This window comes from Oryzias melastigma, linkage group LG11 (genome assembly GCF_002922805.2).
Source record: "Oryzias melastigma strain HK-1 linkage group LG11, ASM292280v2, whole genome shotgun sequence".
Lineage (NCBI taxonomy): Eukaryota > Metazoa > Chordata > Actinopteri > Beloniformes > Adrianichthyidae > Oryzias > Oryzias melastigma.
The window spans coordinates 12,115,894-12,131,048 of NC_050522.1; the positions used below are offsets into that span (position 1 = coordinate 12,115,894).

A 15,155-nucleotide genomic window follows, 5' to 3' on the forward strand; every position below is an offset into this window, starting at 1 on the left:
TTTGGATTAATGGGAGTGTGTGGACATTATCTACATGTCTTCTGCAGCAGCATCGTCTCCTTGTTATCTTGACAGGAATCTGCATCTTGTTTCAGCACAAACTCATCCGTAGAATTTATACTAGTTAGACTTTTGAACTTCACTAACCCTGAACAGAACAGGACAGTGTTCTATGAAGTCATCCTGATGGGATTCTGTTCTTTTCATTCCACCCCGCTTGAAGCAGAAATAAACTCTCATACTTCCACATGCAATTGAAAACTCCCAGAACTCCTTGCAAAAATGTTGGATTTTTTTCAGATTCTTGACTGTAGCATTAAATAACAAAAAATACACACATTTTTTCTCACCTAAAGTACATTGTATTTAAACTTAACCTGCCCAGTTCTTGTGTTTTCATGATTTGTTGCACATTTTGAGCTTCTTGTCTCACAAAGAACACCAGATTTATTGGTACTTCTTTCTAAAACATCGACAATTAGATGAAAGATTTGTATCTTAAAAGATTAAACTTTCCTGATGTTTCCAGGACATTTTTGTCTTTACCAACAGAAAATTAAACTATTAGGAGATTTTCCTCTCTGACTTTGTTTTGTTTTATGATTTTCCTTCTGTTTGTGCCTTTCACTTTAGAAATGTTCAAGTTTTGAAAATGTGCTGCAGACAGCTTTAGACATTGTGTTAAATGACAAACCCACTGTCTGCACAAAAAAGTAAAGATTCTCTTCTTTTTTTTATGTATTTTTTTCAGGCAAAAATGTATTAAATATGCATCAGTTGTGAACATTATGGCAGAAAAGGAAACTAAAGTGCAGATCCATGAAAGCCATACAACAAAAAGGAGGCATCCATCTTGAAAAGAGGTCCTCTATGAAAGTTGTTGGCCCCGCCCCTTCACCAAACCAATCCAAATACTTATCGAAATCAAACACGTATCCTAGGAAACAAGTTAAAAAATTAAACACATATTGTTCCCAATTAACAGCAATAAATTAATTTTAAAAAGAAAAAAAGAGAAGATTTTGAATTTAAAACAGGGCTCTCAAAGGACTGCGACAGACTGGCGACCTGTCCAGGGTGAACCCCGCCTTCGCCCATCAGCAGCCGGGATAGGCTCCGGCACCCCCGCGACCCCGAAAGGGAGGAAGCGGTCAAGAAGATGGATGGATGGCTCTCAAAGGAAAGCAGAACAATGGCTGAGTCCACTGGATTTCCTTGATACAGGAAGTGCTCCTACAGAAACAGGAAGTAAACAAATAAAACACTGAGAACAACCATAATCAATTGCCTACCTAAACTAAAGTGAATTGGAATAAATGTTGGCACTTTGCAGCTGAACAGTTTGTGCCACCCACTGATGCCGTCAAAAAAATCTACTTTTTAAATAATATTGTTTCAAATTTTTATGTGTAAAAAACACCTAAAAAAACTAATCTTTGCTAACCCCTTACACAGTGACAAATCTGTGTTCTGTCACACTTTATATGACATGAAGATGTCAACAAAAATGATCTAATATGACGACCATTAGTTTTCTATGACGAGCGTAACTTAAACTCACATTAAACTCATACTAATTTACAAAACACTTCCCAAATCAGGTTTTTCCTCTGAGTAATGCAGTGAGTTGTCATGAGCAACTCTCAGTAATGAATCAACATTAAAATTCAGAATTTAAAGAACCTTGCTTCTCAAAATCACCCTAAAAATAGCCCTGTCCATCTTCCCCCGGGATGTTTTTTTTTTTTTTTAGTGGTTTTCTGGCTCAGCCAGATCTGGCTTCCTGTAAGATATAAGGAGTTAGACTGTGAGGTAAAAACTGACTCCAAAATAATATTTTTCCCCATATGGTTCATGCAGTTCCTTTGAAAAACCTGAATATTCAGTTAATGATGGAGATTTTATGAACCTTTACTTATAATTTAGTGTAATTATGGAGGATTAGGATAAAAAAATAGAAGAAAAACACATCTAAGTTACTTCAGCAGACCAGTTCTAGCACCGAAGTGCAGAAACACAACAGTCCTAAAGGCTTTGAAGATTTCAACAGAAACCATGTATAAGAAGACAGTAAAGGGATCTCGGTGGTTTCTGCTGAGAGACTTTATCTCTGCAGAGTCTGAGCTTGGGTCAGAACAGAGAAATGAAAGCGTCCTCCAGCCTGCAGAGTCCCTCAGCTGACATCCTGTGACCTCTGAGTCATGAAAGATAAAGCGTGACAGAGCTCCAAATCCCTTTACTTCTGCACCTGCTGACCACCTGATCCAGCATTACTGCAGCTGGGGGAGGGGGGGCACAAGAAAAAGAAAGAAATCCTTGAGGAAACAAAGAGGAAACAGCTGAAATCCAAACTTCTTAACCACTTTTTTTTACAATTCCTTGTATGCAAGAGTTTCTTCTTGGTATTATTCAATTCAATTCAATTCAATTTTATTTATATAGCCCAATATCACAAATTCAATTTGCCTCATTGGGCTTCATGCCTGTAGTTTTTACAGATGCACCCTCTCTACAAAAAAGTGTTTTGGATGTTGTTAGCATCTACCCGTAGCATTTTTCTCATGATGGAAGACAACATAATTTAAGATTCAAATTGCGTTTCTGAGCATTTCTTTATTCAAATCGTGATGGATCAGGAGCAGAGAAAAACATGAAAAAGCAAGTCTATGGGCTCAAGTCAGGATCAGCTTAAAGTGAGCAGAAAACATTGAAAACTTGAAAAATAGACATTTTAACTGATTTTTTTTCTTTGAAAATTTGAAAACTGAAAAAATTGAAAATTTGAAAACAAGATATTGTCAATTTAAAAAAAGTGAAAATTTGAAAAAAAAAGAAAAAAAATGTTTTCCAGGGTTTTTTTTATTTTATTTTTTTTAAACTTTTCAAAAAATAATTACATTATTTTTTTCAAATTTACGAGATCTTGTTTTAAATTTTCCTTTTTTTGTTTTCAAATAATAAAAAAAAAATCAGTCACAATGTCTATTTTTCAAGTTTTCAGTCTGTTTTTCCGTCCACTTTAAGCTGATCCTGATTTGACCCCATAAAAGCCTCTCTTCTCCCCATTAAAAACTACAAATCCATCCCTTAATGTCTTTTTTTCTGTAAACAATATTTTATAATAGAAAAGTGGAGATTAAAAGAAATGTAATAGTTTTTGAATAATATATATTTTCCAATTTTACCATATCCAATTATTAGCCAATCTTAAAATGTTTTGGTCAGTTAAGATGTCTCAGAATGGAATTTTAGACTTTATTAATCTATTATTGTCCGTTTATAAGTTTAAAAACTATGTGAGGATTTAGTTTGGTTTGTTTTTTAGTTCTCTTCTTGTTTTTGTCACGTTTTGTGTGTTTCTTCTGTCACAGTCCCACTAGGTTTCATTTTACCCACATCTGTTCTGGTTTTCAGTTCTTGTCATGTCACCTGTATTGTCTCCTTTTTTATTTCTCCTTGTTTTACAGTTTTTATTTATTTGTTTTTTGGTTTAGGGTAAACCTCACTTCTGCAATTCTTCTGAAAATTTGGGTCCAATCTCCTTCCTTCTTTCTCTCGACTCTGAGTCTATTTGTGAACGTTTACATTTTATTTTTATTATTTTTTTCACTTTGTTACAAACAATTTTTCATCCCTACTAAATCTTACAATTAATTCTCTTCTACCTTTTTTCATTTGAAATGTTCCTCTTTTATTTAGCTTGTCTTCTGTTATCATTTCTCCTTTATTTGTGTTTGTTTGTGTATAATATATTGAGAGGTTTATTTCAGGGAATATTGTTCTTATGTTTGCCATGTACAGCACCCTGAGCTGCTTCTTTGAATGAAAGGTGCTTTAAGAAATGATTTAGAGTTTGAAAGTTTCAAATTTATTAAATCTCTTATTTTGTCTGACGGGTTGTTTTGGGTGTTACATCATCTTCTTGAAATAAAATTTGGACAAAATACATATATTTCATGTAAAAAAAATACCTTACCTTACCTTACTACCTTTAGAATATTTTAACTCATCTTACAAAGTTTATATTTGAGTTGGTGTGTTTTGGGAGACATTTTTCCTTTTGACTGTTCCATTTTGGAATTTCTGAATCATTCTCCTCTATCTAACTGTTTGTCTGCATTCTTCTTGTACACATCAACAACCCACATGTCCTCCTTGACCAAACCCTCAGCATCCTTTTACCACAATCCCTCCTCTGATGTATTCCAATGGGAGTTGGTTTAATAACTTAATATATTTTTAACTCTAACTAATTGTCGTCTTTGATCCACAAATGCATCCCCTTTAGTTGCACTATAACATCTGATCAAGTCTTGGTTGCTTTGCTCTCCAGGTGGTCTCCAACAGAGCCGACATGGCCATCGGCTCCCTCACCATCAACGAGGAGCGGTCGGAGGTTGTGGAGTTCTCCGTTCCGTTCGTGGAGACCGGCATCAGCGTCATGGTTTCCCGCAGTAACGGCACCGTTTCACCGTCTGCTTTCCTGGGTGAGCTTTTCTACAACTCCACCTTAATGTTTACTTTTTAATCCTGCCTTTTTTTAAACACACATCGTGTTTTTGACACAGAAAACGTGTGTTTGCCGTTGTGGAGTGTAGTTTATCCACCATGATCAGGTCCTTCGTTCCTTCTTCCACTTTGACGTTCTTTTAGTATTTTAGTGTTCTAAATAGTGATGTTTCTGGAATTTGTTGTTTGGTTTCTTTTTATTTTTAGGGGTTGCAAATAATGTGCCTCAGTTCCTCAAAGTTCTCCTTCTCTTTCATCACCCTAAAATGTTACACATCTTCCTTATACTCAGCTATTTTTATCGTTTTATATGTGGTTCATTTTTTTTTTATTATTTCAATTTCTTTTTTTTAATTCTTCTAACTTTGAATGTCTCTTTGATTTTTCCTCTAAAGCACATACATACAAAAAAAAGAGTAAATAAAACAATTTAATGAACATAATGTTTTCTAAAATGAAAGTTTATCCATATTTTTTCCTCCTCCTGCAGGTTGTAGTAGCTGAACGAGACGGGTGTATAAATAAAAGAGCATCTGTGAGTGCTAGTCAGCCATCATTACTGCAGGTGAAGGAGATCTCTAAATCCTCTTTATAGCCACTTTAGAGAGTTTACAAGAAGAGGAGGCTTTAGGGCTGAACTTGGCACATCAAGAATATAAAATAACAAAAACTGGATTCCGTCAGCTGAGATTTCAACATGATTTAATGCAGATCGTAAAAAAACCTACTTGATTTCACTTACATTAAACAGGATTTGTTTTGATGGAAAAATAAACACTAAGTTTAATACCTTTAAGTCAAACAGCAGGATGCCATGTCCCTACAATGATAGAAAGTCTGCAGGCAAAGCTCTAGAACAGGGGTCAGCAACTTTTAACAGTAAAAGAGCCACGGCTCGTTTTCTACTGACTAAGGGCCGTATCTTTTACCTTTAGTAGAGGCCAAATTAGCAAAAAATCTAGCTCTTTATTTAATTACTAGCTGAACTCCAAATTAGCATAAAATTCCTAAATTAGTAAAACATATTAGCATGTTGCTAAAATAGAAGCTAAATTCTAAATTATCCCAAAATAACTTCAGTAGATAACAAGTTTGCTGAAAACATCAGCATTTTGCTAAAATATTGGCTAAACGCCAAATTAGCATAAAATTCCTCAGAAAACTAATTAGTAGAAAAATGTTAGCATGTTGCTAAAATACAAGCTAAACTCTAAATTAGCCTAAAACCCCCAGTAGACAACAAACTAGCAAAAACGTTAGCATGTTTTGCTAAAATAGAACTCTAAATTTTTTGAAAATTATTTTATTTTTCTTCAGCCAGAGAGCCACCATGAAGAGATAAAAGAGTCACTTGGGACTCTGGAGCCGCAGGTTGCAGATCCCTGCTCTAGTGCAAGCAGAGCATGTGATTATCTTTAATTTAGCTTTCTCTTTTATTTCAGACTATTATGGATGTGGAAGTTTGTTAAACAGAGAGCTGATCATCCTTTGTAAACTAGATTAAATGCGCTTAACTTTTAGGGGGAAATATTTGTGCTTCTGTGTGGATTATTTGGTACAAAAGCATCTAACATAACTAGAAACATGGGATGAATCTAGTTCAGATCAAAGGCCAAGTCTCTAGTTATTTTCATTTCTAGGAATTTTTTGTTCTCAACATTTTCTGTCATTTTCAAGCATATTTTTAGGATCTTCCTGTTTTTATTTTCCATTTTGTTGCATAAACTCTAGTTGATACTCTAATTTATCATGTGTTGTCATATTTTAATCTATTTTTATGACAAATGTTATTATATCGGGTTCAAAGGACCCAGAAAAATGATGGTGTAACTTTTTACAGCGAAAGTGTTCTAGGGTTAATCACATGCGTTAATATTCACAGCCATAATATTTTTATCACATTAAAAGTTTTTTTTGCTTTAGTACACATTGTTATAGGTCTCCACAGCATTTACTGTGTGTGAAGAACTTTCACAGCAATTTTAGTGTCTGCAGACTTGAATTCTGACCTGTTGAAAATGAGGGAAGAGTAAAAAAATAAAGCACTGCGCTCCATGCGCCTTTCACGATGTTCTCCACGTCTGCCCTTCGTTCTAGAAACAAAGCTGAGTTTCAGCTCCGCTTTATTCTGACTCCAACCTGAAGTGGCAGCAGCTTGATAAAACGTGACGCAGCAGTGCGGCGTGATCAACCTCTCATTCTCTCATTTATAATGAAGCTGCCCAGCAGCCCTGACATTTTATATAGTGCAGTGCAGTATGTGGGAAGTCATTTCTCTGTGATAAAAAAATAAAGAGGGCCTTCACAAAGCTGCCAACTCTGACTTTAAAAAGTGGATTTTCTCCGCTCCAAAACAAGCTGGCTTCTACTCAGATAACAACAGTTAACACGCAAATCTTCTTACTTATAAGACTATTTATAATTAGGACGAAGAAAGCGAAAAATGGAGAGAATTCAATTGAAGAAAGAGAGGAATTGGGAAAAAGTCTCAAAAAATGCAGAGGATGGAGATGCGGAGGGGGGGCAGGAAACAACTGAGGCATTTCAGATGTTCTCAGATGTTTTAATCTGCACGCCGGCTGCTTGACATGATGCGTGCGCCCCGGCGAGTGCGTGCGCATGCAGCAGAGGAGACCCTGTAGCAAAAATGACTTGTTAACACAGAGCAGCGTCTCAGGCGATTACTCCTTAAACCCTCCATCTGTGCTTGGAAGCCGTCTGTGAGAATTGTGCATACATTCTGCTGCAGCCTGGGTATGTTTGAATTGTAAGACAAATCTCTACATTGTTGGGTGTTTTACATAATTAGTTGCATAACTGCACTCTTATTTTACAGCATCTCATCTTTGTGTCTTTGATAAATCATCATCTGTATCATTTCCTTTGGATTTTCCTCAGTCCGAACGTGCAGTTTTAGGGGGATGCTCATCCTGGAATTTGTCCTACAAACCTGGAAGGTCAGCTTGCGGTGGAAGCTCATTGATTTCCTTTGTACGTCTAACTGAAATCTGCAGCAAGTATCAACCCCTGACAGTGCTGATCCTCTCCGTTGTACATTTATTCATCTGTCAGTTAAGATTTAGGAGACAATTGGAAACACATCATGGCTGGATGGAGACGGAAGGCTCCCAAGGCCATTTTCTCTTGTGTGGTGACAAGACTGTATTCAATATATATATATATACAGATCTGTGTTGGTGGAGGTTCTTCTGATTGCAGTTTGAGTGAATGAGAGGCTTTGAAACTACAAAAGGAAGGACAAAGTTAATCAAATGCAGAGAGGTTGGTGATCTATTACTACAGCAGCCATATTCCAACTGAAAAGATTAGTTTCCAACTCAATAAATACATTTATTTGATCTTTTTAACATTTAAATTGAATCAATTATATTAAAACTAGAGCTGGCCCCCTGGGTAATTCTATCCGGGCCCCCCAGATCATTTTATTTTATTGTTATTAATGGCCCGACGTTAACTTGCGCTTATTTCTAACTTGTGTTTTGACAACATATATTTTTACGTTTTGAGTAAAATATTGAAAGTTATTTAAGGTTTAAGTTGATTTATTCTGGAATAAAAATCCTGCCTTTTTATTATTCATATTTATGTTTAAAAGTTATGGTTTTAAAGTTTGGCATTCTGCTACCTTTTTGGACTATTTTGACATTTACTAATATTTTTAGGCTGTTTTGGATTTTTGCTAATATTCCAGCTACATGCTAGCTGTTTTGGCTATTTTAACATTTCTTTTTGAGTTTTTTAGGCTGTTTTGGAGTTTAGCTAATATTTCAGCTTCATGCTAGCTGTTTTGGCTAACCTAAGTTTTTTTTTTTTTTTTTTTTTTTTTTTAAGGCTTATTTGGCATTTAGCTAATATTTTAGCTGGCTATCTGCTAGTAGAAATCATCTCATTTAATCCTGTTAACACAACAATTGAATTCATCCTGAAAGCTGAATTTCAATGATTAATCTAATAAAGGTTTTAATGAGCCAAGTGTTATCATTGGCTACTAGGACTTTTTAATGAATTTTTACAGAGAAACACATCCTTGTTTTACTTATTTGTCACCTTTAGACAAAGAAACAAGGTTGATATGCACCTCTTACCTTCAACTGAGGCAGCTATTTAGACAAAAATCAAATTAGGTCAACAGCATTTAGTCATTAATTCATTTTAAAATCAACTGGTCTGTAGATGTAGAACAGGGTTCCCTTTTAACTAGTGATAGAGGGCCATAAGTGGAGCAGAAATAAGGAGGGTGCCAGAAACTTAAACATTTAAAAACTAGAACAGATGACCGGACACTGAAGAACTGAAAACACCTAATATACACTGAAGACAATTAACAGAAATGAAGACGGCTGTTGATGATCAACAATAACCTGGAGAAGGGGACATCTCCGAACAACACCAAAACCATGACCCAAAAAAACAAACTAAACCACAGGATCCTTACAGAATTAGTGTGTTATTTAATTATTAGAAAGTGTCAATTTACTGAATCTATTTACTCAGCACATTATTTTTTTGCCAATTTGTAAAAAAAAAAAATGTTTTTGCACATTCATTTGATTTAAAACAAAATTATTTTTTAAATGTGTGTTTCCATTTTGTTGAAAACGTCACATGTGAGGCTGGCCATAACAGAGCCAAAGCCGGGTCATAAAAGCAGGAACTGAACAGGAAATGTCAAAGAACAGAAAAAGTGAAGGGAAGAAAAAAAAAGTGTTTGAAAGAACAGTCAAGTGCAGTGCTGGCCTGTCATTCACACTGGCAATTTGGAGGTAAAAGCTTTTGCTTAAAGTGAAGTGCAGCTCACCAAAGCATGCTTTGGCAACATGAGTGTGTGTGTGAAGTCAGCAGCAGACAATTTATACAATCCAGAAAGAAACAAAAGGAAAAAAACTTTTATGTGTCAGAAAATGTGTTCTAAAGCATGAAGAAACCAACCAAAGCAACTCAAAGAAAACGATTATTAAACAAAAGATTTTTGAAATGACATTTTATCAGACAGAAATAGTATAGGGTAGTCTTAAAATGATACCAGCACAATTTTAGTTGTCAAGCACGGTGGTAGAGGAAGAGTGATGTGGGGATGTTTCTTTTTTGTTTTTATCCACAAAACAATTTCAATTAGATGAAGCTTATTCATCTTAAACCCTATTTTCTAGTATTATAATTAAGGCTGTCTGTCTAAAAGATATATTGTATCATGTACATGTTTGGTTTTCTGTTGTTATTTGGAGAGAATTTCCGAATATTATCCCTAAACCAGAACATTAAATTAAGCGAAAAAATAAGTTGTTGATTTCAGCTCTTCTTTAATATTGTTACAGTTAAAATGTAAAATGTGTTTCTTATTAAATTTTGAACTTACAAATTTGTACTTTTATTTGTGCTAACAAAACTTTTTAAAACCTGCTAAAAATGTGAACTCTCACTTTTTTCAAGCCATTTATTTGAGTCAAAACTTGACATCAGGAAGACTTTTTTCTTACTTTCTCAGAATTTTACAAAAAAGTTATCAAAGTTAGTGAAATGCATCTCACATATTTCTTAAATGTATTTGTTGTTTTAGATTAACATTATGGGAGACATCGGAGTACAAAAAAAAAAGGGAGTAAAAAGATATATTTTTCTAAAAATTAAATAAATAAATAAAAATTATTTTTACTTTTAAAAGTAACCAAACCCTAAATCAACTTTTTGGGGCTTTTGACCTGTATAAATGGGGCTTTAAAGTTCTGTCTGTTGGTCATTGCCTAATTTTTGATAAATTACAACAAAATTAATTGTTGAAAATATAGTCATAAACCACCTGTGTGCTTTCCCCTACAGGTTGAAACGAGGTATTACAGTTGAATTTTGTGATTGGTCAAACCAAGTAAGTTTCAGAAGTCTGACATCATGATCTGCAGCACCAGTAATGATAACAGTCCAGCCCCCAAGCCCCACCCCTCTAACTGGAGTGTCAAATTTCGGCTGTGGGTGGAGTCAACCTCCAACTTCCCTGTTTGGTGACCCTTTAACTTTTAGGGGGTAAAAAAACAAATCCATTGAATATAATGGCCTTAAAGTAAAAAAAAAAAAAAAAAAGTTTCTAATTTAATATATAAACATCGCGATAAAAAAATTTGAATCTACTTTAATGAGTAATTTTTTTTGCAACATTTGTGAATACAACAAAGGAAAAATCAAACAAAAATAATGCGGACAAAGATGGAGGCACCAAGGAGAATAAGTGATGGATATAGGATATTGATATTCTGTAAGATCTAAATATGCAGAACTGAAATTTAAAGTTGTGTCAAAGGTGACCCTCAGATTCTTTACCTGAAGGGGATAGAATAATTACTTTGACATGAAGACACAAAAATGTGTTTGCAAATCTTTCCATGTCCTTCAGGCGTTTCTGAAGGACATAGGACCTTTAGAAGAACCACGTTTTTGTCAAATTAGAGTGTGATTCAGAGCACATTGGTATTCTAAAGCCTTACCCACCCTCACCTGTGTCTGTGACAGAAAAGTCTGTTCAACCATGCTGTTTTAAGAGTCCAGTTTTACAAATATGGTCTTTTTGTAGCTGCCATGTTTATGCATTTGAGTCTTTCAGGTGTGCATTAGATTGTGTAATTTATGCACATAATATTTCCATAATAAACCAGTGCAATTACACTATTAGTGGCATTGTAAGAGACCATTAGAAGTCCTTGCATAGAGACATAACTGGTTGTGCTTCACATAGAAAGCTGCATTTTTAGTGCAGCCCATCAAGGCATTATGGCAGCATTATGATAATGCGGAGCGAGGCGCTGTTGTGACATGTTTCTTATTGTGTCGGACCTCTGCAGTTTTGCTTCAGAGGGTCCTGCTGCTTTTGGTTCTGAGAAAATAAAGGTCATGTGTTTGAATCTCCCAGAACCTGCTGGGAACATGTTGGCAAGCAAAGCAAACACATGAAGCCGGCTCTTTACGCAGAGACTGACACTGAAATGCCCTTGAGGCGGGAGACATGAGCATTTTAACCTCCCTCCTCCACCTCACCAAAGCCAGTTTTGGGCTGCGACTGTTCAGATATTCATCCAAAAGGAATAAGGAACTGCAGAAATCTACCATTTGAAGGACAAATTGGCAGTTCCCTTTTGTATTCACCAAAATAAATAAAAACTAAAGAGCAACCTTCAGTTTATGAAGCATGTGTTCATCTTCATTTTTTGAGTTTATTTGTCTAAAAGGAAATCAAAACCTTTGTTTGATAAAAACTAAGTATCACATTTATTCACTTTTTAATGTGAGATAGGGTCTCCATTAGGGGTATTGGGGGGGACCGATTCTGCGATATATCGTGATATTTCATTTGGCGATACTTGTATCGATTTAAAATATATTTAATAACTATTCATTCGCGTCTTTCAACATCCAGTTTTTTTTACAATGAAAAACATTGGGATTGGGATTTATGGTGATATATATCGTATCGTAAGACATGTATCGGGATATCGATTGTATTGTTAGACTTTTGACAATAGGCACCCCTATTCTCCATAGTTACCAATGGACAATAGTTGGTTCTTTTTTTTTTTTTTTTGTGAAATACTTTTAGCAACACTTGGGTGGTCAAATTTGGCCTTTTTTAAAGAAAAAAAGTGCTTAATGTTGTGATCAATAAATAAAATACATTTTTTATTTTAATTATACCCTTAAAAAAGTGAAAAATTGTTCTGGCACAGTCTCTGGATTTATCGTGATACATATCATATCGTGAGAAAAGTATTGGGATACAGATTGTATCGTCAGACTTTTGACAATACACACCCCAAGTTTCCATAACTACTGATGAATAAGGGTTCTTTTTTTTGTGAAATGCTTTTAGTAACACTTGGGTGGTCAAATTTGACCTTTTCTAAGGAAAAAAAGTCAACACTGTGCTTAATGTTGTGATCATTAAATAAAATACATTTTACCTGGTACAGTCTTTGGATGTATCGCTATACGTATCGTGAGACACGTATCGGGACATGGATTGTATTGTCAGACTTTTGACAATACACACCCTAGTCTCTATAGCTGTTTTTTTTAATTTTCTATTTGTGAAATGCTTTTAGTAACACCTGGGTGGTCAAATTTGGCCTTTTTAAAGAAAAAAAATTCCTGTCAACATTTACAACATTATCCTTTGCCATCATTGTTAGGCTTGAGCCATAATAACTTCTGAAATGGATCATGAAATGATGAAATGGCACAGAGTTTTGTTCTCTGGCAAAATGGACAACTAGATTGGAACGTGTGGAGAGTGTAGCCTCGGTCCTCATGGCGCACAGTTTGGCTGCATTAAAAGCAGGCTAGCAGTCACTGGCAACAAGTTTAATGGATAAATCTTCAGTCACTCCAGCTGATCCCTCACTGTGGGACCGGCGGTGGACTAAAAGCCTCGCACGTAAACTGTGCTTGCTCTGTCCATAGTTTGATTCATTACTTGTTTCTGGTTTTTGAGGTTAAATGACAGACTTTTATCCATAAAATACAAAAAATAGAAAATAAATGTATATACTTCATGAGCTAAAGAACAGGTTGCTGAAAAATTGACATCTGAAGCTAAAAATCCAGGATAAAGCTTGAATTTTAAGACACATTACTTAAAACATACTCACAAATTTATTTCAGCAAATATGTTATTTAGCAATAAATAGTTTTATTAAGGAATTAGTTTAATCCAGTTTGGGCCAGAGTCTAGTTCTCCCTGTGCCTGTCCCCAGCTCGGATAATAAAACAAATGGTGTCAGAAGGGGAATCAGCATAAAACTCTCTGCTAAACCACCTGACTGCGTTTCCATCATCTATTTTTTTCATCTCTAACCAATGCCAGATCAAATTTTTAATACGTATCTAATATCTTAGGGTGCCGCACATCTAGACCGCTGACAGTTCCCCCTATATGTCAGTGAGCCAGACATGTCAGAAGCATGTTCATATTAAAAACTAAACAGTCTAACAAGTCAGCAGTTGGACCCTTTTTTTCAGTTTGATAATATGACAACGTTTCTGTCCCAGCACTATAGCGCTCATCATCATCTATCTAAGGAGACGTCAGCATCTTATTCAGGCCGTGGAGTGGCAAGTGTAGCCCCCCGCCCCCCACACACACATGGAGGTGGTTACAGATGATGGGATGTTGCAGAGGAGCTGTGGATCCAACAATTCCGCATGACATGCTCAACTTTTGATGAGCCATTTCTTACCAAGATGCGCATTTATTTTGAAGAAAAAAAGTTTCCATTTCAGTTTTGCAAAAAATGTCCATTTCGCCTGGAAAGGACCTCCTCCAAGAACATTTTTTTTTTTTGATAAATGTGATTTTCAAAACATTTTTTTTTTTAATTTTGGTGTTTCCATTTACACTGAATTTTATCACAAATTCAATTTGCGCAAATATAAACACAGTCAATGAAAGCTGTTTTGCTGTAGCGACCCCTGATAGGATGCTCCGAAAGGTGAACATTTTATTTCAGCTCTGTATCAATAACAATTGTCCATAGAGTAAATCACTTCCATACTAAATAAATGTAGTTTATGTTGCCTTATTTTTACATTTTGAACGTTTTTGTTTCTTCTTGTTCATTTGTGGGGTATATTTGTGTTCAGAAAAGAATAACAGAAAGCATCACACATTTTTCAAATATTTTCTGCTTGTGGATGGGTTGTTTTGGAACTTTATTATGCTTTTATTGATCAAGGGAATCCATAAGTGCAACAGGTTAATAAAGATTGAGTCCACTGTGACTTTTTCCTGTTTGCACCATAACTCTTGGTATTTGAAAAGGTTGCATTTCAAGCTTTGCTGCTTTCTTTTTATTTCCACAATTACATTTTTATTTTCAGTTGAGCACAAGGAAGCTCGACACACCGAGAGGGGAAAATGTTGCTGTTAAATTTGACTAATGACCAAAAACAGAGGAACTGGAATGTCAGCGCTGCACCGTCTTTATCTCATGCTAACATGTGCGCCTGTGTGTGTGTCTGTGTGTGCGTTTGTGTTGCAGAGCCCTACAGCCCGGCGGTGTGGGTGATGATGTTTGTGATGTGCCTGTCAGTGGTGGCTGTCACCGTCTTCATCTTTGAGTTCTTCAGCCCCGTGGGATACAACCGCAGCCTGCAGAGCGCCAAGAGTAAGAGATGCAGTCCCTCCGGCCGCGGTGTGCCAATCAACCCGCCGCCGCCGCTCATTTCACAACTTTATGTCCAACTTGTCAATTTGTCAGTTATGTAAGCATCATGGCTGATTTGATCCCTGACAACTCTATTATTCTTACTCCCTGCATTACTTGTCAGTTTAGTATTTTACTAAAGCTAATGTTGTTAGCCCTTTAACGCCGCAGATGTTACTGAGGACACTTAATATTTGAGATGTCATGAATTTTTCACCATTCACACAATCAGCGTGAAATTAATGAGTGATTTTTTTCGCCACCATATTGTGAACAAAAGTTTTAACAATAAAACTTAATAATTTTCTAATTAAAATAAGAAATATTTGCTTTCAAAAACTGTTTTTGCATTTGCAACGCTAAAGCTTTCAGATGTGTTGTCTCCCGTCTCGCTTTCTCCCTACCTTTTATTTTGTGTTCATAAGTTACAGTTTAGTGTTA

General features: G+C 35.6%; 1 protein-coding gene across 1 annotated transcript in view; it reads left to right on the top strand.

Annotated features, from left to right (window-relative positions):
* The window catches only part of grin2da (glutamate receptor, ionotropic, N-methyl D-aspartate 2D, a), a 247,266-nt gene that overhangs the window by 182,002 nt on the left and 50,109 nt on the right, over positions 1-15,155 (top strand). Inside the window, exons 10-11 of the mRNA XM_024298168.2 lie at positions 4,334-4,487; positions 14,550-14,675. Coding sequence (XP_024153936.1) covers positions 4,334-4,487; positions 14,550-14,675 — 280 coding nt within the window. The remainder of the gene's footprint in view (positions 1-4,333; positions 4,488-14,549; positions 14,676-15,155) is intronic.